We start from the raw sequence: 25,156 nt of genomic DNA on the forward strand, positions 1-25,156 counted from the left end.
CGTATGGGAGAGGAAAAGTGCTGTAGAATCAGGAAACCCGCAGTCGAGGTGCTTTGATGTGAATGCAGCAATTTTGAGACAGATCATGCTTCAAGGAGACGAAGGACAGCACAGCTCAGAGATGACCCGAGTTGTGAAATGCTCCGGATATTCTGCATCACTGAATCATCCAGATGAGCCACTGGGGTACATAAAAGCTTATGGGATAACTGTGTCTGTAGTTACTCATGTGTCCACAGTAGAAAACACAAAGTGAAAACACAATTTTCTGTAAACGGAACTAATTTAACCTGGCATTAAGACAAAACCACTAAAGTCACTGTGATATTTTAACCAACAAACTGTCTCTGAAACTTCTTTACACTTGAAGTAACCTTAAAAGGCATTGGTAAGACGTATTTTACCCATGGACAGAACCAGGTTAGCTGCTTTCTGCTAAGCTAATAATCTTCTGTTGCCATCTACGCTACACCCAGGTGTTAGAGTGGTATCTATCTTTATGTCTTGGCAAGACAGCCACTGCTTTTTTAATTTTTAAACCTGGAAAGTTCCAGACTGATGGACTTTACCTGTAATCTGCAGCCGAGATGAAAGAGACGTACTTCCAAGACGGTTCCTGGCAGTGCAGGTGTACAAGCCTTCGTCTCCTTTGCCTGGAGACTGGATCTTCAGTGACCCCGTGGGCAATAGGCCTACTCTGCCAGCACAAAGACAGAATAGCCACAGTCAGCTAGAGCTTTTGCACAAAGGAGCTTATTGAAGGGTGGTTTTTAAGCCTACCTGCTATTGTAGTGCAGCCGTTTTCCATTCTTCGTCCACACTATGGAAGGTTCAGGGGTCCCCACTGCCTCGCACCTGAGCTCCAAAGTAGACACTTGCTTCTGCAGCAAGACTGGCACTCCCACATGAACTATCATTTCAGATTGCGGAGCCACGCCAACCGTCTTGGTCCGCTGGATTATCACTGGGTTTCTAGCTCTTGATGAATGGGTTTTGATGTGTGGTCTATAAATGAACGGTCCTTGTGTGGAAGATTCTGCACTTTCCGTAGGGTGAAGAGTAGACTCGTTGGTTTCACTTTGTGTCATAGTGAGCTCGCTGAGTAACTGAGCAATGAGCTGTTCCCCTTGTGGACCTCCAAGGTTGTGTGTGATCTCATCTAGTTGCTGGGGGTCAGCAATTATTACAACCGGGATGGACAGTTCTGAGCTTGCCCTCTCATCCTCCGGTGTTGATCTGTTCTTTTCACTCGAGTGCGGTTTGTCTGCAAGGTATTTTTCATCTTGGACAGAGCCTTTGAGCTCAAGCAAATGCTCAACAATGTTGTCATACTGGTTTAAGGAGGTGGGGAGCTCTTGAATTCTTTCTCTGGTTGAGGTCACACCTGATCGCCCAACCTTTTGTTGTCTACTCTCAAGGAGCCATGACTCTGGAAGAGAGAGTTTTTGCTTGCTGCCGATGATCTGCAACAAAAAATGTTCTTGTGCCTGGCCTGCGATGCATGTGTATATTCCTGCGTCAGACGCACGGACCTGGTGAATCTTCACATATCCCAGTGATGTTATGGAGAGGTGTGGGAGGCTGATCAGGGGCTTCCCTTCCTTTAGCCATCGGATGTAGCCCTTGCGGAAGTGGCGCGTTGGGCAGCGAAGGACCACAGTTGTCCAGGGTAGGAGGTAGGCATAACCTCCAACAACCAACTGCACCTTTTTGGCCTTCCTCCACTGGATGTAAACCTTCCTCTGGGCCAGAATGGTGGGATCGGGCTTGACAGAGTCTATAATTAAAATAGAGGACAGAGGAATTGCTTACTTATTGCTTCTGCTATTCTCTACATTTGTAACTTCACATTACGCCACTTTAAATCTTTCATTCATGATCTGATGTCTTAACAATGTAAATGATAGAGTAGAGTTTTTACTTTCACAGTGGTTGAGGGAGCATGGCCGGATTCTGATGGGCCGTGCCAGCAGAGAACAGTTCTTAGGATCTATTGTCCAGTATTGTCCGTTCTCCCCTTGTTTCCTGCATATGGCCTGCAGGGCCTGAACGCCATTTCCACAGGTCACCGAACACTGGACAAATGAAGGAATACACGACATGAAAACAGTAATATTTTTAGATCACTTGAGTGACAGAAACGTGCAAAAATAAAAAGTAGGCTACCTGGGACCATTCAGTTGTGAGCCATTGAGGTGGGCATTCCTGCATGCCGCAAAGTTGCTGGTTTGAAGGGCTTTTCGAAGGGCAAAAGGTGTCAGGCAGCTCCAGGATGCTGCCATCTGCCAACCGCTGTTTGCATAGTACCTGCCTCCTCTGAACTCCACCACCACAGCTTTGGGAGCACTACAGCAACAAATGCACAGAGATACTTGCTTAGTTCCTGGGGTCTGATATTTATAGTGATGGACTTCCTAAGTGAGATCCTTTACCTGTCCCCAGTCACGTGTTGCCCACATAGGAGGGCAGTCAAAGCGGTTGCAGGCTTGGACAGGACTGGGCTTGGGGTTCTGACAGTCTTCATCTCTCAAAACTGCAGTGTTGTTGCTGTCCCGAGAGGGCCGGTGAGTGCAAGCCACAGTGCGTGTCATCAAACCCACCCCACAAGTAGCAGAGCATGAACTCCACTCCCCTGTTTCCCACCTGTGAAAACAACGTTCATCATCAGACTGCTCATTTAACCATATTCCAAAATCCTCTGTGGCAGTTACAGTATTTATGTACGTATATACTGAATGTAAGCAATTATCAAATCAGTCAGAGTGCTTCATGTTCTTTTCCTGATCCAATGGGACACCACTGCAGTCTTGTGAATATATGAATTCATGAAAGTGAAGTTCATGAAAGTGAATGCGAATGAAAAGGTACATAAAATCCCTAATCATGCTGAATTTAATTAAATTTGAGAAATGCCCACAGCATTACTCTTTCACTTGATGTCCAACACGATTTTAAACTGGTCGTCCATCTAGCATCAAACATACTTTGACATTTCTATTCCAACCTGAGGCCTGTGTATAAATATTTGCTATGCCTTTAAAGCATTTGCTTTGACCAAAATGGCAGCGACTTTACTTTTGGCTTGACAGATTAGGTGATATTTCAAAACTATTCATTTACTCAAGGGACCCGGGACTGAGGAGAATTGGGAATGAAGCTTGTTCATGGACCGGTGCTATGCTCAAAGCAAAGTCTTATGGCTGTTTCCCTTCTGAGGGAATGCTATCCAAAGAGTGTAGCTTAATATGGGAGGGTGAGGAGGCCTAAGGGAGGGAGTAAAGGGCCAAAGGAAACAAGTCCAATACAGCGTTTGTTGTGCCTAAAAACAAGACTCAAGGCCTGGAAAAACAGGCAAGGGCAGGCTGCAAGCCTCTGGGTTTTCTGACAGGAGTGTGAGTGGTGGAACACTGACAATGCACGCGGTGTTAACTTGAAACGTGTGGCCTACCGCAAAATCCACTTGCCGTTTATCCACGACTCACTTATGTTAATCCACATGCCATTTCGCGGTTTAATATTTTAGGTATTTCATTTTGAATAATTTAGTTTGTTTGATTCACAAACAAATAGATCTCTATTACCAATTACAACAAATTTGAAATTCCAACAATGATCCTTTGAATAACCCTAAATAGTTTCGGCTACAGCTGTCAAGTCAAAATGGAATAATATTCATGGTTCCCCTAGAAAATGTGATCTCTTGACCTTTTGACCAGTTCAAACTGACTGTACTGTTGACCATGGCATGGCATTTCTATGTATATACTGATCAGGCATAACATTATGACCACCTTCCTAATAATGTATAGGTCTCCCTTATGCCTCCAAAACATTTGTGACTCGTTAGAGAATGGACATGGGCCTTCTGAGGGTGTCCTGTGGTGTTTCGCAACAGAATGGTGTTAGTGGGGGCCTTTGGGTCCTATGGGTTGAGGGGAGGGGCCTCTGTGGATCTGGCTTGTTCCAGTGCATCCCACAGATTGATGAGTTTGGGATCTAGTGAATTTGGAGGCCAGGTCAACACCTTGTGCTGTTTTCCATGTTTTTTGAGTTGTTCCTAAACCGTTTTGTTTGTCCTTGATGGCCATCAAGGAGTGTCATTGGGGTGGAGAACATTGCATTGTCACAAGATGGTCAGTGTTATTAATTTCTCCTGCCAGTGGTTTTAATGTTGTGGCTCATCGCTGTATATTCCCCTTGTTGTTCTTTATGATCTTTTCTTAACAATTCTACAAGTTTCCACATTAACACAACCATTTAAAATGATTCTGAACATTTTTCCACAAACAGTTTTACATCTCAGCCTTATAGGTATAGCTAACCACTGACATCTGCATAAGGCCCAAGTTCCCGCTCTCAGTGATACATCCATCCATCTCTGTCACTCTACTTCAGTATCACTTGGACTCAAGCGGCACAAATTGTGATTTAATTGGCCCAAGTGATTTGATCTGAGAGGTATAATCTAGTGCATTAGAATCATTTGAACGTCTTTTGCGCATAACCCGAGATAAGTACAGAGTAATTGATTCAGCTAGTGGGATGTGTGTTTTTCATAGTTAAGTAATTGCATGTGTATAACCCAAGAATGCTTCAAGGCTCTACATGAATGCCCCAGCTTCATATGGCGAATATTTTTGGCAGTCCGATATAGCGCACAGCCAGATTTCAGTCTTGTTTTTAATTAATATTTTTGTCTTAAACGCAGCCAAACCCATTCTTTCCAAAGAACTCATTTCCTCCCCATTTTTACAGCATCCATCATTCAAGTGCATTTTAATGTCCATGCACAAACCATTTTAAACTACGTTTAAACGATAATGATGATGACGATGAGATTTGATTTGAGGGTTTGATTGTACCTGGGTGGGCAGGGTTGGGTTTTGCAGTCCTGGAGGAGTTGTGGGGGACGACGGGAGCTCACACACAGGCTCTGGTCTGCTGCCTCCCTGGTCTGCTTGTTCAGGCAGATGACCACAGCCTCTTGCACACCTGGGGTTAGACAGCACAGAGCAGCCACATAAAATAACCAAAAACCAAAGTGTTAATGTACAAATTCAAAACTTTTGAGCGACTCTTTCTTACTAAGTACCTCAGATATATGGAGCAGCATAGAACCCAGACATTACGCTCCTCAATATCAACACAATTAACACTAAAACATACAGCCGTCTTCTAAAGGTCTGTGCTAACGTAAGGTCACAATGAAAGTAACATAAATCTCTGAGTCTGCTTCTAATGCTGGGGACAATAACAGTGAAGCCGGCACTTCAAACGCCACAGTGGTGTGATGGTCCACAGGAGTGCAGCCCTGAGGGTGTGTATGTGACATCTGATACCAGTCTGTAATCATCCCCGAATGGGAGTTTGTTGAGTTTGGGGGAGCTCACATACACACAGGACATTGACGACAGCCTACGCCCATGTGCAGAAGTCAAGTCACAAACGCACACCCGTGCAGACGCGAACACAAAGACACACCGTGCAGGCGCACAGGCTCGGATGCAGAGGTGGGGAGATTAAAGTGGGACTCAACGCATGTTGGCAGGATGTTTAGGAAAGCTGTCTCTGTCTGGCCCAGCTTTCACTGCTGCTGTGAGCGTTAGTGATGTATGGCCTTTAGGGTTAAGCTTGGTATTCCATCCATTATCATCTCATATCACATAACTTCTTCTTTTCAAAGCCTGCACTGAAATGGCTTCAGTCATCTGTTGACATAAGGTCACTGGTTACTGGCAAGAGCATTTCATTCCTTTTCATGTAGCAGCCAGGACAAATTCAGAGATATAATCCGTTTTCTTCACTTACACAATAAAAACTTGTGATCCAGTGATTAATGTAGGACTCTCCTGACTGTTTGCTAACAACGCCTATGGTTGCATCAGGTTTTTTCCTCAGCTTTCTTCTTTCGGCCACTTTTGCTTTCTTAAATGTTACATGGATTGTCATGAAATTTATAGGGATATTCATGGTCCCCACAGCATTTACCCTACTGCCTTTGAAAATCCAGATTTGTTTAGAAAACCATTTAAAAGTTGTAATGTGCCCACTTCTTTGGGTTATGGCCAGATACATGCACAACCAATGGAAGTCCCATTAACCTTCTATTTAGTACCATAGCATGCTAACATGCTAAACTAAGGCTTTGAATATTATTGAAAGTGAATGTTATCATCATCAGATTTTAGATTTTAGCTTAAAGCAATGATTTATACAACCTCAACGAGACACTGCCATTTAAACTTCTCTTTCCTGTTCTCTCTACTTTCTTTACTATCCTATTTTAGAGAGTTCATTGAAGATTCATACCTCCCCCACAACTCTCCGAGCACTCTGTAAACCCCTCATACTCCCAGTCGTGCAGTTCTTCTTTTTGCAGTGTCTTGCCCTTCTCCTCATCCTCCTCCTCCTCCTCCTCCTCCTCCTCCTCCTCCTCGTGCTCTTTGTCTTCTCCTCGTTGGCCCAACACTCCAGAGCAGGGAGTGCGATAGCAAGGCTGGCTTGTGGCAGGCATATCCCCCTCACATTCATCATTGGGCAAGTCAGCAATAGTCTGGGAGAAGGAAAGCAGCACCTGGCACTTGACCGTCCGTCGCTGAGTCCCGGCGCCACACGTCCTGCTGCAGGGCTGCCAGGGACCAGGGACGAAGCTGAACAGGAAAAGACAGAGAGCACGGTCACAAATACAACAAATATCATCTCTTTTTGGAAAAATACTTGCATATTTACGCCAAACTAGTTTGGAAAGAAGTTCACTTTCAATCTGAAAAGGGTTGTTTCCAATCCAGAACTGCTCACATAAGAGTTGTGTAATGGTGGTTCACAGGTTTTTAGCCGAGCCCGTAAACAGATTTAATCCATTTGCTTCCAGGTCTCATAAACTCATTAAGTATTTACAGTCCTGCTGTGATTAACTGAACAGCTGTGAAGCATTACTTTTAGCAACTCTAGGATAAATGGCATTCATTTGCATCCTTCCTCATCCTAAGGAATGGATCAGAGGAGGAAATATGAAAGGCACAGAGACTGAGCTTTCACCCCTTCAGCAGCTTTAGTAGACATGGAATAATGAAACAGAAAGCTTTTAGATCTTCAAATTTCACTGACAAGAATTTAATGCACAGAAAAATGTTTCCTAAAATGAAAACCATCGCCTTTGGAAGGATCAAGGACGCAAGACCTACTTCACACCACAAGATTTGCAAAGATTCAGGTTCACATCAGGTGATGGAGGAGATCATAAAAGCTGTTTCATGCTGTGCTTGTGTTCATTAAGTGCTTATGAAATGATTTACTTATTGAAATATGGAAGTATAAAACTTGTACCACACGTCTAGCTGTGATCCCCTAATGATAACTTCTTATTTCTTATAGAAACCATTAAGTCCTACCTTTTAGTCTACTTGAAATTAAATTAAACGAAGCACAAACCTTGAAGAAAGAATGTGTCCAATTGTAGTTGGTGTTGAACAACAGAGAGATGTATACGTCCTCCATTCTTTTTTTTTTAGGACTGCACTCACAACTTCTTGTGACTTTTTGAGCGACATAGTTTAAAATGTCATATTAGTAGTGTTCAGTACAAATACAATTTTTCAAGACCCCAGAGGATCCATCCACGATCTATTACTGCTTATCCTCTAAAGGGCCGAGGGGGACTGGAGTCTATCCGAGTTGGCACTAGAAACTAGAACCTGTGCCAACCACCCTGCCACCAAATTCAATTTCATTTAACTGGATTTTACAGAACTTTGAGTCTGAAATACCCAGAGCGAGCACAAAGGCAATGGTGGCAGGGAAAGAAAATCCCTTGGGTGGAACTGACTAAGCTGAGTCACAGTTGTAACTAACTCTGTAGTTACTGAATGGAAGTTGGAGCTTCTAATCTCCATGGGAACGATCATAACGAACAAACAAATGCCATATGAGCTATTAATCTAGTCAAATGGTTGATAGGTCTAGTTTGCAGCAGACTGCATTTACTCCTGAACTGAAGACCATCAGATGAAGCACTCGAAGATTATAGTGTTATGAAAGGTCACACAGTGTCTTGTGGATGCATGTTTGAATGCAGATGATAATGAAAAGTGAATGATTTGATTTTAATCAGCAAAGTGACGTCCACCTCTGCATCTTATAATCGTTTGGCTCTGTATCTCACTTCATTATTATGATTAAGTATCTGGATTTTTGTTCATTTGTTTGTCAGGCCCTTTTACCCCTACTGTTACCCCTAACCCCAAAATGTGAATCCTCCCCTAGGACAAGGTTCAGACCAGCAAGAACTTTTTCCAACTGACAGAGGTTCAGAGTTTGTCAGAACATTTTCTTTTAGGATTGTTTGGACTTTTGGCAGATTATTATCGGGACTGGAAAATGACGGTAGCACACGGGGAGAGGAAGAGACGAAGTTTTTAATTGTTATATGGCTCAACGACCTCATAAAAAGTCATAAAAACGTTAACACTTTCGAGTAATTGAAGTTTGGTGACGTTTGCTGGTTGCGATAATAGGTTATTATGGTAGTAGCGTATGAAATTAATACATTGAAGTGATGATGTGCATGTGCATAACTGCAATGCGAAACCAAAACTGGGTCAAATGTCGCAGTGTCTTCAACCTTGTTTTCTACTCATGTGTGACTGCGGCCACAGAAAGCACCAAAGTGTGTTTTCACTGTAAATATATAAACAAAAAAAAAAAAAGAAAAGGAACAAGGCAGCCTTCACCAGTGTGCAGCATTCTTCCTTATTTGAACAGCCTGACCACAACACAAGAGCACCGTGCTGTTTTATAAGATGCCTCAATAAAGAGCTCATAATCGCAGCGGAGTTGGCTCTTTATGAGAGCTCGAGGACTCGTCGTGTTTTGGACAAACTAATGAATCACCGGCAGTTAGGCCTTGGAACGGCAACAACAGAGTCAACAGGCAGAAATGTTTGTCTTCATGCGTAGTTATAATACATCTGTCAGTTCAAAAAAACAATCTCCATTTCACCCGCGGAAGGAAACAACAGATTTGTGTAATATCCGCCGCGGCCCAATGTTAATCATATCAATTTAGTTTCCATCAATTACTGTTTACTCATGGTGAAAAAATCCTTTGGCCGGATTGAGGGACCTGCGCGGGTTTAATTTTTCAAGCAGTTGCACAGCGGTGGTTCGGTTCAGGCATAAGGCCTGGCAATGAAGGTGCAATAAGTCTAGCACAGGAATTTCCTTCTCCTTCCCCTCACATCCGTAACCTGGCCCCATATGGTAGGCAGATATTGTTGTTGGCTTGTGAATGATGGCATATTATACACAGATATTTATGTGCTTTTTGAGGAAAGACATGCTTTTTTCTTTTTTTTCTTTTTTGCAGTAGAGCAAAATCACATGCTTTGGCGTCTCTTTCTCTCTTGCCTCCTCTCTCCCTCTCCAAAGATAAGTCAAAGAAACAGATGTTTTCAACTGGCTAACATGGTTGCTAATACAAGTCATGCAAGACGCTGGGTAGAGTCCAGATATTGTCCATCTTCAGGGGACAGCCATTATTAGTCAGTTGATATGTGGGACAAGAACATCTGGAACTTCTGAGGGCTTGCTGAGGTAATGCTGGTAGCCAGTGACCGAAGGTTTCCAAACAGATTCTTTTTTTCTCTCTTTCACCTTCAGTTTACCCCTTTTCGCCTTAAATGACCTTATGGAACATTTTCATTTCGTACGCCTGACAATACTGACTTCCACTGAAGTCGAAAATGAGTCAGTTTTACTTGTCCCGTCCAAAACAGTTGACAAACACTTGGCATCCAGAAGGTGCGTTCCGACACTTAAATTGAGGCATATTTTGACAAGTGTCTAAAAAAAAAAAAAAGGAGCCACAGCTGTACATTATGGCTCAGAGTTGAGGAAAATTGCTTCTGACAGGAACACACCCGTGATACTGTGGCGGTTTTGTGGCAGCCACTGGGCCCTGTCTGTTTCAATTTCACCTGCAGGTAAGTCAGGTTGTGAAAACAGTTGTTGAAACTATCTGGGATCTGACTTCTGCTTTTTTTTTTTTTTACCCCTGAGGAGCAACAGTAATTCTATAAAGGGGAAATTTACAGCATTAAATTCCCACTTCATTTTCCGGGTTATGAACTTTCAAAACCTTGTATAGCTTTAGCAGTTGCATCTTCCCATAATGGTAATTTACAGCTTGGCCCGAACCCCTGTGATAGTCTGCACAGCTGTATTAGGTTTAATAAAAAAAAAAAAATCATATATGAAAGTAGATTTTTATAGCTTGAATTACAATTCCTTCTGCTTTTCATAAAAGGAAGCAGCAAACAAAGATGCTGAGAAGCGATCAGTGTTTTTGGCGATGCACGGTTGCTACTCACGTTGGTTCCTCAGTCACAGTCACTTCCTCCTCCAGCTCTATGGCCTGCTTATGCCACACGGGCTTCGCCTCGACAGGCAGCGTATCTGGAGCAAAGGGCAGAAAAGACGAGTGCGAGCTCTGCGGTTAAGCGGACAGTTCTGTTTATTTGCCGTGGGGTTTCATGTGGGTGTTTTACCTACACTAGATGGTCATCGGCATGCCACCGCTTTGGAGAAGCGGGCCAAAGCCGAACAATGAACTGTTGTAGCTGAGGTCAGGACCAAACCGAATTTTAACCACCTTCTACAATTCCCTGTCAGTTTAAGTGTAAGCTAAAAACTGCGTCACCCCCTTGTTGAACAGCCTTCACTAATGGGGAACTGTGCAGTTATAGCAACCGCACCACACATGCAGAACACAGAGTTGCTAATCTAATGCTGTGTCATTGCTATGGGATGGGGGTGCTTGGTCTGGTCTAACTGGGGGGTCCAAAAGTTTCCCAGCAGAACATTGTATTGTCACAAGAAGGTCAATGTCATTTACTTCTCTTGTCAGTGGTTTTAATGTTGTGGCTGTTTGGTGTAGGTGTTGTTGCTGACCCCATCCACAGCAGCTCTGTACCAACACTCCTATCTCCTTCTCCAAGCGTGGCCACATACCATCCACCATCTACTGTATCTAATATTGTATCTGACTATGGCTGAGAAGAACCTCATACAATCCTACTTCAGAGAAACCAAACTATCGCTTTAAAACATGACAAAACACTCAAATTCACTCACCTATGGACTTGTAGCAGGGCACAGTCACCAGGCACTCCTCCTTGATATGGGGTTTGGTGGTGGGGTTACAGCCTCCAGCGTGGAGTCCTCTGTGATCGATGCATAGCACCACCCTGTAGCGCAGGCCTTGACCACAGGTGACCGTACACTGATGGTCACAGGTTATAAAGCTTGTTACCAACTGAATGATGGTGAGTCTATTGGTCTACCTTTACTTAGGTTAATTCCCGTGGTTTGATAGATAGTCTCAGTGTTCGACTCAAGGGAAAGTTAAGTAAGAAATCCTTTAAAATCGCGGCAGCTCTCTGCTCAGGAGTGAACTTTGTGCATATTCTGCCAAAGCAAGCCTTTTAAAGGCAGAGGAGGAATGTGCTAGATAAACAGCATCCCCAGCATTTTAGGGGGCCACGAATGTGGTTCACCAGGCTTCTGCATGTGCCTCTTCAACAGGTGAGGTAGAAAAAATTCCCACGAGGAATTTATATCGGACATTTATAACAGGATTAGTTCATGTAGCCGCAGATTTAAGAATTAAAGCTAAACATGTAAGATGTCCAGAACACTGATCTAGAGCCACCGCCAGGGTATGTGTCACGGCTCAGAGCGTAAAATAACTCAGTGTGCTGTTGACTGGCGGTTTAAAAACGCTCTGTGTGTTTTGGATGGTGAGTTGAAGGGCGAGGGGTAGCAAGGGACACACAAATTGGGGTTAGCAGTGTTACTCTTTATCACAAAGTAAGGCTGTGTTTTAGCTTAAGCTGCTGCAAGCGTTCGTGTCCCGGTCTGGATGATGTTTTTTTGTTTGTGGAGCCAACAAAATTTCAAGTTGGACAATTTGTTGAGTACATTTTTTGCTTCTCGCTGAAATAATTAATCTTTTTTTTTTCTCATTGGTTAAATAAGACTCCCTATGGTGACAAATGAGATGTTTGCTAATATTTGACTTCACAGGTAGTAACAGCTACAGAACACAAGGAAACATTTACATGTGTACATTTGGCTCCTTGGTGTTTTAGCTGGACTCTCTAAGCGTTTTTCATTTCGTATTCTCACAAGGGGACTACTTTAATCATGGAAAGCTCAACGTGGCCTTTTTGAAACGTTCGAAAACAAACTAACGAAGGGCACCTACCGGCGACCACTCCTGTGCCAGCCAGGTGGGGCAGTCGAAGGTGTTGCAAGGCTGCAGTATGGCCGTCTTGGGCGAGTACAGACACTTCCACTCCTCTGTGGGAGTGATGGTCCCCTGCATGTCTTCCTCCACACACGACACCAAGCGACTCTGGATGCCGCCACCGCAGGAGGTGGAGCACGCCGTCCAGGGACTGCTCTCCCATCTGACCTCATAAAGACAAAGGTGTTAGGATTTGCGCTGTGAACTTTTTTGTACGTGTCACTATTTTATCTGGCGGTAGTTGAATACACACCGAGGCAGGGGGTGGTAGAGGTCGTATGGCATAATTTGCTTGTAGCCATCACTAAAAGGAAAAAGAAAATTAGGGCTTAGAATGCAAACAGTGGAAATTAAGTGTTTAGTCCAGGTAAATCCCCTTAGAGATGTGGTATCCCACCTGTCCAGGCAGGGCTCCATGTTACACTCCTGCAGTTTGGGCTTTGGTTTGACATTCTCTGGGTAATAATGGCAATACTGGTCAACAACCACCCTGCCACTTCGTAGATCAAAGCACTCCGCTGAGGTTAGCTGGTAACCTACAGAGAAAGAAATACCATAATTTACACCGTAATTTATCTAAAACACCAGCAGAGCGGCTGCTGCTTACCTCCACCACACGTGACGGAGCAAGGGAAGAAGTCGGTCTCTCTCCAGCGGTGGATGATGGGCTGGTAGTAGATGTACTGGATCACGCTGTCTGCTCCGCTGACAAACTGCACCTACGGAGACAACGTTCAAGTGTCACCGTTTAATTATATCCTGAGAGTTTACACCGTCATTAAACATTTTCAGCTCATTGTTTCGGTCAACCTTCTGTACAGTTCAGTGTCCTCTTTGGACAAAGAATGACCACGGGATATTCCTCACTTACTCAACTAACACCGCCGGTATGGTTAAAATTAAAGTGTGAGATTTAAGGGGAAAAGATTTAATTCAGAGGCAATGTCAACAAATGACTTTAAAAAAAATGACTGTTTAATGTGGAAAGACTGTCTGGCAGCTTTTTTAACACGATTTTCTGTCTTTGTCCAAACTTTTTCCATCATTGTGAAATGAACTGGCTTTGGTTTTGTTCAGAACAGATGAGAAAGTTATGGCTTTTATAGCTTCTCAGATTTCGGTTCCTATTTATTATCTGATCCTGAATAGTGTTTATGAGGGCGGAAGTTTTCACAGTCATTTCCTTGTCTGTGGCCTGTGACCTCATTTTTAACGTCCACTCACCTGCCCTCAACAGAGAGGTCGTGTGTGCATGTTGTAGCATTTGTGCCACGGCGCTGTAAGTCTGCTGTATTTACGAACCCAGTGGTGTCATGTTTTAACACACAAGTAAAAAGCATCATTAAGTGGCATTTTCGACGTAGAGTAATGTTACTTGTGGCAGCCAAAGATATAAGACCATGTGCAACCACCATAAGTGCATGGCACACTCTTTCAAAAATATCCTGTCCCTTTAAGAGAGTAAACGAACTCATTTCTTCGATTTCATATTTAAGCGGCTCAAACCCATTCCAATCTAAATAAATGAAATCAGATCTGCTTTGAACTCAGTTTAACACTCTTGGTTCACCAAGAGTTCATGAATAAAAATCTTATCTGAGCCCAGTTTGGCTTGGCTGCACTATTTTCAGAGGTCCCAGTCAGTAATGTGGGCCGGTCAGAAGAGCGAAGCTGATTGGGATCGTTTGGAAGCAAGCAGATTTGTGGGCTGCTGCTTTTAGCTACCTGATAAGAAAGGTAAAGACGAGTAAACTAATTTGTCTTAAAAACAATTAATTTGAGTCTCAGCAATCAGCTGCTAATAAATGGGAGCCTAATAATTAAGTTTTTTTTTTTTAGTTCAGCTTTGGTCTCCACTCCCTCTTGAGATATACCTGTGTCTCTTTGTCCGCTAAATCCACCTATATGTCCACCAGCAAAAAGATTCTTACTTTGACAGTGAAGTCGGCTCCGAGAGGGCCAGTTATTCTCAGGATCTCTTTATCTGGGAGTTTCTGGTAGTCCAAGGTGGTGTTCTCCAGGTGGTACTGCCCAGATTTATCCAGGATTACTTCACCTTTTAGCCCCTCTAGAGTTTTACTCTCCACATCTGATGAACAAGAAACAAAAGCAGATAACCAGAGCACAAGTTTGACTATCATCATCTGTCATCGCATCCTCAGAGTGTCGTTATTCCCTGTGCCTTGTTTTTTAATCAGAAATAAAATGAGGCTTTTAAGGTTAAAATGTTTAGAAACTCAGAGGAAGACTTTCATTAACCACAGGCCGTTTGACCCAGACCTTCATTCGATCCAGTAACACATAAAGAGTGCAGTCGGGCTGTTGTGATTGGAGGCGAATACTCTCGCTCTGGCATTGCCAGGGGGGTTTTTCAGGTCAGTAAGCAGGCCAGGATTACAGTGAGCCTTTCCTCGGTTTGACCTCACTTCACCACTGGTTTAACAAGGCCTCGTGTGATTCCAGCGAGGACATTTGAGCAAAAACAACAGAGAAACACAGGAAAAAGCAGCAACCAGCCGCAGTCATCATAGGCCACCAGATGGTTACAATTTAAGTGCCTTCAGGGTAAAAAAAAAAAAAAAAATGGGGGGAAATATTTAATGAAAAATACGTCTATTCAGGAAACGGCCTTTAAACTAACTGTGGCGTAAAGGATAGGTACTACGGAGATGAAACATTTGTTATCGATTTGATGCACTGGGGAGTTTGTTGCCAGCACTTTGACATCAGCGATATTTGCTGGAAGCCTTACGTCCTCCCAGAGCCAGAGTAAAGGGAAGAAATATATACCTCTTCTGGTTAGTGTGCCCTGGGCTACTTTTAAGAGCAGTCTTTACGGGAGAGGCCAAAATTTAATGAGGTTAATTATATTGGTATTAGTGTGAGCAATTACAAAAGGTCTGCCAAGTACAACAACATGTTTTCTGGAAAAAGAAAACGTCACGAAGTCTTTTTTTTTTTTGAACATATATAAAACAAAAATCAACACTCTTTATGCATCAGAAGTAATTAAAACATAGCTAAAGCTTCAGAGTAATACAGAGTACCCCGTGTTCAGTGTGCAGCATTTGTGCAGCACTAAAAAAAAATTACACTGCCAAATATAATGTTCAACTGAATGGAAGGGCACCCTGGACCTACCAGGACTTACACAAGTGATCCGGGCCTTTCAGGACGAGACGAGCGTGGCGACTCTTGTAGGGGATGATGACCACTGTGTCCTCAGCTTCAACAAAACAAACAGAAAAAACAATGAGGATGTAGCAAACCAGTACTCAGAGATATACACAGAAGTGGGAATATCTTGAAGTTTTAGTAACATGATATAGTATAAACTGCAAAATGACTCAATCCTATAATACCCATGATGTATCCCAACTTTAAATGTTTAAAGGGGAACAACTGTTTTTTACGACCTGGACCTTATTTCTAGCATAAAATACGATCGTTTACTCACCTATATAACGTATGTGTAATTTGTAGTCCATCGGGAGATATTTAGATCCACGTATATCCATATAGTGGGAGTGACTGGGGCACCGGAACGCAGCCTCTAAATAACGCATTATCTGCTGCGAAACTCGTTCATTTCATAAATATTTTGTTATTGTACGCTAGTGCTATTCCCCGTTGAGTCCGGAGTCACCTGTTATCATGATCCGGGGTCTGTAGATTGACCTACAGACCTTGGATGATGTCTTCTGACCTGGACGATGTCATCTCTGAGCACCGCGCGCACTTGCGACGGTCGGCTTGTTTACCTGTAATTTGCTACTGCTAGTTTTTTGCAACATGGCTGAATATTTTTCCGATTCTGAGGTTGTGGACGAACCATAGCAGTAGAAAACGTCGCGGTGCATATCATAACAAAATATTGGTGAAATTAACGAGTTTGCGTTATTTAGAGGCTGCGTTTCGGTGCCCCAGTCACTCCCACTATATGGATTACAAATTACACAAAAGTCATATGGGTGAGTAAACAATCGTATTTTATGCCAGAAATAAGGTCCAGGTTGTAAAAAACAGTAGTTCCCCTTTAAGTCTCAATGGTTGAAGACATTATTTGTGATCATTTTTGTTGCAAAAGTTCTAGCAATAGTTTGATTATTTTTTTGTTTTTTTGTTATGAAAGAAAAAAAATAAAGACTGTCTAAGAAAAGATTCTGTACTTTTTCCTAAAGCATGCTGGGACTTGTATTGCCCTCGCATAAGTCTGCAGGATAAGCCGTCGCCGTTGCAGACACCGCAGTTGTCCTCCTTCACTGTGCTTCCCAGCTCATGATCACAACCAACAATCTGTAACACAAAGGGAAAACAAATTAACACCACCACAGACATGAAACCATCAAAATTTGAGAAAACCCTTTTCTTCACACCATGTAATGTAATGTACACACAAACAAACCCTCTGGTTTCTACAGTATTCATATCAATTGGTTGTATTTCTAAAATAGCATGAATTATCTCTTTAGAGATGATTATGTTTCCAAAATACATTCCTCCTTTGTTTTTTTTATAAAACATTATCTGCAAGTGTCCACATTTGATTGATGAAGTTTTTCGCAATTCCTGCTGGTAAGAGGAGATCCCTGCGTGTCTCTGCACACACACAACACCTTGGGACGTAATTCCATTCAACCGAGGAAAAATGCATTGTAAACTATTTCCTGGCCTGTCAGTCAAAGGCCAGATCTCAAACAGTACTCTCATTGAGTATTCATTTGCAAAGCAGATGGCATGTTGCTAGCATAAATCATCCTACAGTGTATTAGTCTTCTTGGATTTACTTGCTTTGTACCTCTTGCATTCAAATGCATGGGAATGCAACAACCATCTAAACAATTATCTAAAGGAAGATATTTCTTATTCTGAAACGGACAGCAACTTTGGTGGATGCTTTTTTGTCTGATTACTCCAAAGCAGTACCCCATCAAGCCTTTCAAGTATTCACAATCCATGTCCATTATTCTCAAAACTATTGAATGTCAAAAATACCAAAACAAGACATTCCCACAATATGTTAATGCTGGTTATCAACAAAAGGTAAATGAAAAGAAATGAATATTCTTGTTGATTCGAGATCCTTTTTCCCACCTGGCAGACTCCACTGATGCACATGTCCAGAGACTCGGTGTAACAGCGTGTGCCATCCAGCACCTTGGGCGCCAACTCCACCACAAGGCCCGGGCCCTTGGCTTTGCATTTCAGAGCGCACGGGTTGTCCGGGTCGTTGTACATGGGCAGCCACTCGTGGTACTGACCCTGGTATCGCACGTCTGCATGAGCTGAACACTGCTGGGCACGGAAGTCACCAGCTTCTGGAGGGCAGTCCTGAGAGTAGCGCAAGAAAGAAGATGAAAACACGTCCCACAACTGATCTGTATGTGGGAAGAGGATTGTTAGCGCAACATATCTTGGCGGTCTGACTATGAGACTGCCTCTCACTACAGGAACTGCTCACTTTCCTCCAAACAACAGTATCCTAGATCACTACATTGCGCAACTTTAAAGCTCTGTTAACATCCATTACATAAAGATGAGTCTGCTAACTTACCACATTACTGCATGTGCGATATTTGATATTCTGCCCTTCGCAAGTCCTGCAGAAGAAGAAGAAAAAAAGAATATGTGGGCTTTGGGAATGATTGATAAAACAAACCACAATGAACACCAATCATCTTCAGTGCCCAAAGCAGCTGGTAGTGTATCCACTGTCTCTTCGTTTGAACCGCTGAGAAGAAATCTACTTGGATGAAAACATGAGTGTGTGGTGTGTTTGCAAAGCTTGAACTGTCTAATTCACACAACGTGACTAGGCGAAATATGAGGGGTGACGTCTGTGGTAAAAACACAAACCGAGAGCAGGACATAGATACAAACAAATCTGAATAAACTCCTAAATATCATCTTTAAAAGTAATACAAAAACAATGCTTTATGTAAATTTGTGTTAGCAACAGAGTTTAAAGCCGTGACACCACTTCTGTGAGGGCGTATTTGGGGTCAACAGTGCTTTGAACAAAAGGCTAAGTTGCCTACTGTAACAATGCTAACACAATGTTGTTTATCGGGCAGGATGGGACCACAGCTGCCCTCTTAAGATTGATTTATACTCTTGTAACGGATCAACGGCATAGCCCTTGGACTATGCAACCATTTATACTTGGTGTGTCATTGTTCTGTGCTAATGCCGCTAAACCGCTAGCCAGCTGTGTTGAGTTACTCTGAGCGCTTCAAACAGTGGCGATTGGAAGTAAGCGGAGTTGAGCGGAGTAACTTCAACTCCAACATGAGTAATAAATATAGGACAACAGTTCGTTTTACTGGAATCACTGCATGCAGAAAATTGTGTGGATTGTATGTTCCTTAATTTCAAACCAACATAGCCTACTTGTAAAAGCAGCTCAAGAACTTAAAGTAGAGAGGATTAACTAGCTACTGGAAATACTCTAAATGCATTTTGTCTTGGTGTAGAAGTCTCTAAAAACATCTTTGCTCTATAAACCAACACTACTGTGCACACAGTGGTAAAGCAGACAGACTAAAGCCCTCCAGCCTGGGTCTGCTGAACAGATTGGAGCAGTTTGGATCACGACTCCCTCCATGACAGTCTGCAGCGTTTCTGCCCAAATTATGGAGCGAACCACTTACTGAAAATGAGGATTCCTTTGTGCTTTGATGCCGAGTGATGATAAAACATTGATGTGACTATGATAGGCCAATTATCCGAGACCTCGGTGGAAACTAATCAAAAGATATTCTTTTGAGTTCGGGAACTTGAGAGGAATTCCAGTGTCATCTGCGCTCAGCTAATCTTGGACCCGTGATTGGAGGCAACGTCGCAGAGTTTGGACTCGCTGGTGAACGGGGGGCTTAAGGATTTTTACAGTATTATTCCAGAGAGTGAAGGGAGTGGATGTGGAGCGTGTGGCATGGCAAGAACATTAGAGCCTGTGATGAATCCAGACAGTCCCCACTGCCAAGCCAAACAGTAGGTTATGGAGCTTGAACCCAAACAAGAGACTTTCAAAGAGCAAGAGTTGAGAGACAGGTAGCAAAGATCGGGATCAGCGTGGAAACTCATACTGGGACAAGCAATATATGAACTGGACATTAAAAAGAGGCAACGGGAATAAAATGAATTTCCCTTTTCATTTCCTCTTCATTTTGCAAGCTCCAAAGTGGAGGCTAAGCAGAAGGCCCGGACTCGAGATCCACCATGGCGTCATCATAAGTTAGGGGAAAAACAACTTGGTTAAAATGTCAGGACTCCTGCAGCATATAAGACATAACTCATAGTCTGTGACGCTGCTCTTTTCTGCCAAATACACACAAGAGGACACAGCTACACATAATGTGCTCATCAAGACTGCACAAAGAGTAGATCTACCATCTAGAATGGCGTTCCGAGCTCCTTCTCAGGCGAAAAAAATAAAAACCAATTTCAACCATGAAAGATCCTGAGTAGTAACTGCTTATAATACCGGCTATGCAGTAAAATTTGTCAGGACGAAAATATCCATATATGTGTCATCGACTCTTCTCGCTAGATTGAAAGTAATAACAAGCAGGGCTCAGTAACCTTTGCCATAATATTGATACACTTTAGGCATGTGGGCACATGAGGAGAATGCGGCTGATTTTGTAATGCCTAAAATATGCTCTCGCGGCGAGCTCTGCTATTGATCAGTTTGGGAAAACAGAGCAGTCAGGCCTCCTCACAAGACTAATGTGTGGTTGAGAGAGATGCAGCAAGAACAAAAGAATGCACTGCATCTTTCCTTTTGTGTACAAGCTTCGGTCAGTCCAGCACTTTGGTGCACAGCCAGAGGTCTGTGGCTTAGAGTATTGTGGCATTTGGTATAAATGTTCATTGTTCCACGGGGATAATTCATAATAATTTGGGTAATACTATGTCCTTTTAAAGTGTGCCACTTTATTCCATGAAATATTGTATTTTTTTTTTAAATAAAGACAAACCTTAAGCCCTGCTATATAATAACACTTAAGCAAATGTACAATATTATTGCAATTTTGCACATTTTGAGAGCATTACGATAATAGATCTTGCAACTGCATGCTCAAAGCGTGTCTCAATATATTGCAGGAGTTGTGCAATGTTCGTCAGACCTCTGTGAGATCACTAGCTACTGTGGTCACACATGAATCTGCTGCTGGGATGTTCACCCTTTGCAAGGTATTGCAACACTTGCTCACACTTTCTCAACTTTAAGCTGCTTTTCTGTCGAGCCTTGTGACGGCTACGACTGTGAAAAACCTTTACAGTGAAGTCACCTAGGTGGGTTCCAGCGGCTTGGGAATGTATGTCACGTTCACAACACCCTCGGAGGGTTTCGTTTTGACTCGAATCCTATCCGCCGCACCCATGTCCTTCATCACTCCCTTATCTAAAGAATCAAAAACAAGTCGATACGTTAGATTTAAGTGCAGGTGGTTGCTCATCTGATTTCTTTCTCCTTGCTTTTATCTTTTGTTTTACCACCATTGCACATGTTGATCATTACCATCAACAGCAAAAAGCATCCATTACACCAAAAAGCAACTGATTTTAATATTCTAGCGCTGATCGATGCTTGGCGTCAGTGTAGAACATCACAACACGAGGCTGTAAAAACACAATAATCCCCTACTTCTCGTGTTTATGTTCTCCTAAATAGAAATCATTGGGTGCTCTAATCTCTTTCGTCTGCTACTGGTTCAAAATGAACAACTTCTGTATATTTTAGACTTTCATATGGTGTGATTTAATGTCGACATATTGCTGCTCAAAAAGGCTCACTTCCTTATTTGAAGGTTTTCTTCCTTTTAAAATTCTGACAGCTGCCTTTTTGAACTCTTTTTAGATTTAGTTTGTATTGTTGTTGATCCTGATATGATATGCGATCAGTTATACAGTAAAACACACAGAGAATGGACCCACGTACGGTAAAGTAGGAGATCAAATCTTGGTCCCCGGCCCAAGTTACTGTAATTAGACAATTCATTGCCTTGGAGAAATTTCCCTTTTAACTTCCTTAGCCTTTAAAAAAAGACTTTAAAGCATCTGCGGCATTCCTTCCAAACTGCCACAGTCATTTAATGTCACTGCTTGTAATTTCTGCATATAAGTGACCCAAAGAGTGAGGAAAACATCCTTCTTTTGCAACTTATAGGTACTTAACTTTCTCCCTGCCCATTACGGCTCATCTTTATTTCCTGAGTTAAGTTTATTGCTCTCCTATGACTTTCTTATACGGAGTCGAATGTAAGTTAAAACGGGCCACTTTTGTATAAAATAAATGCAAAAAAAATTAAAATAAAGAATAATAAAGTGTCTGCCAACTACTAGCCTCATAAGTAGTGCTTTCTCTTGCCACGACACCCAATCCATATGTCCACACTTGCTCCAGACCGGCCATGCTGTTGTTAATAATGGAGTTTGTGATCAAGTGAAGCGTGTTGTGCGGATGCGACTAATGAAGGCCAGGCGATCTGTGTTTAGTCTGTGCTTCGCATGTGCCTTTTCTGGGATGTTAACTGAATCGCGTGTGTTTCTGAAGCAGCAGTAAGTCATTCTATGTGCGTGTGCGCATAAAAAAAAAAAGACTTGGAGTGGTTTTGGTTTGGAGGGTGTTGCAGGCTCCTTTCCAGTCCCTTTTTCCAAAGAGTCACACACACACACACACACACACACACACACACACACACATAAGGGGTCTTGTGCTGTGCTTTTTAATGACACTGTTTGATCTGCCACCCGGGACCAGGCTACTGCTCCCTCATTCCCACGCAACAGCGGGCTGAGGCGGGACGAGGTGCGATGGAGGGTCCTACCATTTGCCTAAGAGCCCCATACACTACTGTTACTGCCAAAGGACGCATGAGTTTGTAAACATACCCGTCTGAGCCGAGACGAACATGCACATCTACACACGCTGCCTACGTCCCACGCCGAGACGAAACCCCAAACACCTCTTAACACGTCTATTGCTTTTACAGCCAGTAGCATTTTGAGGTTTCCCTGACCGATAAATTCCAGGCAGGCAAAGAGAAGTGGTTGGTGGTGATATCATGAAATGAAAACGCCATTGACCTCAGTGTTTACAGTGCCGTGCAGAGGGGGCCTGGCACGCTGAGTTTGAGGTTTTGACAGTTTCATGCATCTCAGAATTGTTCTCCAGTGCCAGTACAGATGGAGTCATGGTTATGAACCACCTTGTGGTACGTCCCAGTTGTGACCCCTCCTGTCAGGCCCATTGTTTTATGAGCTCGCTGGCTGCTCCTGTCCTGCACTCTGGAGCCCCCAGCAGTGAACCAGAGGTGACTTTAGAAGCAAAGCTCACTGGCTACCTTTAGAGAGTGAGCAATACATTCTGGGAACTGTAAAATGGAGGAATGTGGTGAAGTCACCCTGCAGCTATTTCCCAGCCTATAAATGTGACAACATTTCTATGGAAAACATACCCTCTCACTTCTTCTATATCTTTTTTTTTTCTCTCTTGTTCCTCAAATCCATATGTAATTGGCCACTTTACCCAGCAGCTTTAATCTTGAAGACCACTCGGTTAGCTTGAAGCCTAGATTAAAGGACCAACAGGTCCACGCCGCAAGTTCCCGTTCTTCCAGAGACATAAGCCGAGATGATGAGCAGCGGGAGTACATCCAACTGTTTGCAGAGCCTGGAGTTAATCACACTCAAGGGTTATTGATTTAAATTGTAAAAGCGCCATGTACTTTGGTCAGGGGCATTGATTGTTTTGCTCTGATTTGTGAAGAAACGTGTCGGCACCATTACCGAAAACCAGATCCTAATTGTCGCTGATGAATTCAAGGTTTAGCCTTGTACGGCTGTCTAGACAGTTCCTCAGTTGACCCCTCAGGGATATTTAGTGAGTCACATAACAGTCATATGCATTTTGAGCACTCACATTACGGCCTCAAGGGAACGGAGGGGTTTGATTGGAGGGATTTACTCACACTATCAGGAAAGCTGCCTGAATCTTAAAGCTGTGATATTACATTTTAATCAAAATCAGTTCCAACCTCAGTCAGGACTTTCCTCTTTAAAAGAAGAGATTACCTCGGATAGCGCTTGAGTACACGCTTACAAATTGCCCATGGGATGTTTCCATTTATCTGAAGATCAATGAGCTTCTAACGTCAACTTAACCGTAAATCCTCTCCTCCTGTGATGTAACCAGCTTTTTTAATGAGTGAGACGTATTACAGCGAAGCAGACTCACAGCCCCATATTTTAAAAACGTGACCGTTATTTTATGTCTCTGGCTTTGCCGATGCGGACGACCGAAATAGATGAGGAAAAGGGATAAATGGAGTTAAAGAGCAGGAAAACGAGCATGCTAACAAATGGGCACAGCAGAGCTTTGAGCTAAATGCTAATGTCGGTACGCTAACATGCTCACAGTGGTACAGTGCTGTCACAATAATGCTAATGGTACATGTCTATATAGTGTATATGGAACAGAAATAAATCAATAGTCATTTTTGTTTCTTTATTAGATTTTATTTCTATTCAGCAAATGTTTGAGTATGTAGCATCAGGATGTAGTTTGAGAAGCAGCAGAGAGGTGAGCTTACTTGGAACTGAGGCATCGTCTGAGGGAGTACGATGCGCCTCCTCCACAGGTACGAGAGCACTCGCTCCACGAGCCCCAGGCGTCCCACAGCGTGTCCCTGTCCTCCTCTGATCGGGCCGTCCGTGAGCTCTATGCACCAGAGAGAAGTTAATGCACGTGAGTGATCTGTCCGTCTGTTAGAGATCATTGAGTTGTTACCTGTTCCCATCAGCCATTAACAACACAAACACATACAAAAGAAATTACAAAATTTGTTCCTTCTTTATGCTGGATTCAGATCTAAAGACCTTTTAGACTTGTTTTTGTGGCCTCCTCATATGAATCTTTAAACAGTTCAATAAGAATTCACAACTGAAGCCTACTAGCTGCTGAAAATAGGAGTGCATGTGACAGGATGAGAGAGGCATTAAGAGGAAGTAATCAGGAGCTCTTGACTTCTGGCCCTTTTGTATATTTCAAATGTCTGAGTCATCCTTGGGATTATGAAATCATAGTCCTCTCTTAAAGTTCGGGGCTCTCCTCTGTTAATTGCATTGGGATGTATTTGGCAGTGGCGGTAGGAATATTACAGCAGTGCCCAAAATCAATATTATGAGAAGATTAATTTTGGGCCTGCAAGGACAATGTGCGTCTCAAATGTACAATAGGCCAAGAAATGAAGAGCTTCCCTTCCCCTCTATCTCACTCCGTTTCAGCTCCCGTTTGCCTTGCGATGTCTTTTTGATTTTCAGAGCAGCTCTGACTGGACTGACTTGGGTGAATGTTTATTTGCAAGTCTGGCACTGCCGGGTAATTTGGATCACGTATGGGTGCATATGACTTGTAGCTCTTTCTCTTGGCTTCAGTCAGCCTAGCTCTTCTCAATGCCCTTTCCAGAGCTGGCTGAATGAAGTTAGAGAGCTGCATTTTCTGAATACCAGGCACAGATTAAGTGAAAAGGAAAACAGCTTGCTTTTGCTATCTAGAACAAGGACGGCTTAGCACGAAAGACTCAAAAGCTGCCAGCAAGACTGAGGCAAAGGAAAAACTGCTTCTTTACCTGCTGAATGCATGAAAACTTGGAAAATAATCTATATATATAAATTTGGAACTTGGAATTAACACTGGGACAAATCATCCACCTTCTGTGGCAGCAGGAATGTGGCTCAGTGGAGTGGAGGTGCAAACACACATTCAATAAAATAATCTGCCATTCAGCTGAGGTTTGCGGCCCTCAAAAGGACCAGATGCATATAAGAGAAAATTATCATTTCCCA

General features: G+C 42.9%; 1 protein-coding gene across 1 annotated transcript in view; it reads right to left on the reverse strand.

The window, feature by feature from the left end:
* LOC311493352 (ADAMTS-like protein 1) overlaps positions 1–25,156 on the reverse strand; it is a 93,567-nt gene that overhangs the window by 4,456 nt on the left and 63,955 nt on the right. Inside the window, exons 3-21 of the mRNA XM_084551973.1 lie at positions 23,902–24,029; positions 17,859–17,904; positions 17,399–17,635; positions 16,474–16,600; positions 15,456–15,530; positions 14,236–14,393; positions 12,912–13,023; positions 12,702–12,840; positions 12,558–12,608; positions 12,263–12,467; positions 11,131–11,278; positions 10,368–10,452; positions 6,310–6,650; positions 4,863–4,992; positions 2,433–2,643; positions 2,167–2,346; positions 1,922–2,075; positions 781–1,777; positions 570–697 (exon numbers count right to left, since the gene is read on the reverse strand). Of these exons, the coding sequence (XP_084408099.1) occupies positions 570–697; positions 781–1,777; positions 1,922–2,075; positions 2,167–2,346; positions 2,433–2,643; positions 4,863–4,992; positions 6,310–6,650; positions 10,368–10,452; positions 11,131–11,278; positions 12,263–12,467; positions 12,558–12,608; positions 12,702–12,840; positions 12,912–13,023; positions 14,236–14,393; positions 15,456–15,530; positions 16,474–16,600; positions 17,399–17,635; positions 17,859–17,904; positions 23,902–24,029 (3,652 nt within the window). The remainder of the gene's footprint in view (positions 1–569; positions 698–780; positions 1,778–1,921; positions 2,076–2,166; positions 2,347–2,432; positions 2,644–4,862; positions 4,993–6,309; positions 6,651–10,367; positions 10,453–11,130; positions 11,279–12,262; positions 12,468–12,557; positions 12,609–12,701; positions 12,841–12,911; positions 13,024–14,235; positions 14,394–15,455; positions 15,531–16,473; positions 16,601–17,398; positions 17,636–17,858; positions 17,905–23,901; positions 24,030–25,156) is intronic.

Source organism: Chelon labrosus, assembly GCF_963514085.1.
Source record: "Chelon labrosus genome assembly, chromosome: 1".
Taxonomy (NCBI): Eukaryota; Metazoa; Chordata; class Actinopteri; order Mugiliformes; family Mugilidae; genus Chelon; species Chelon labrosus.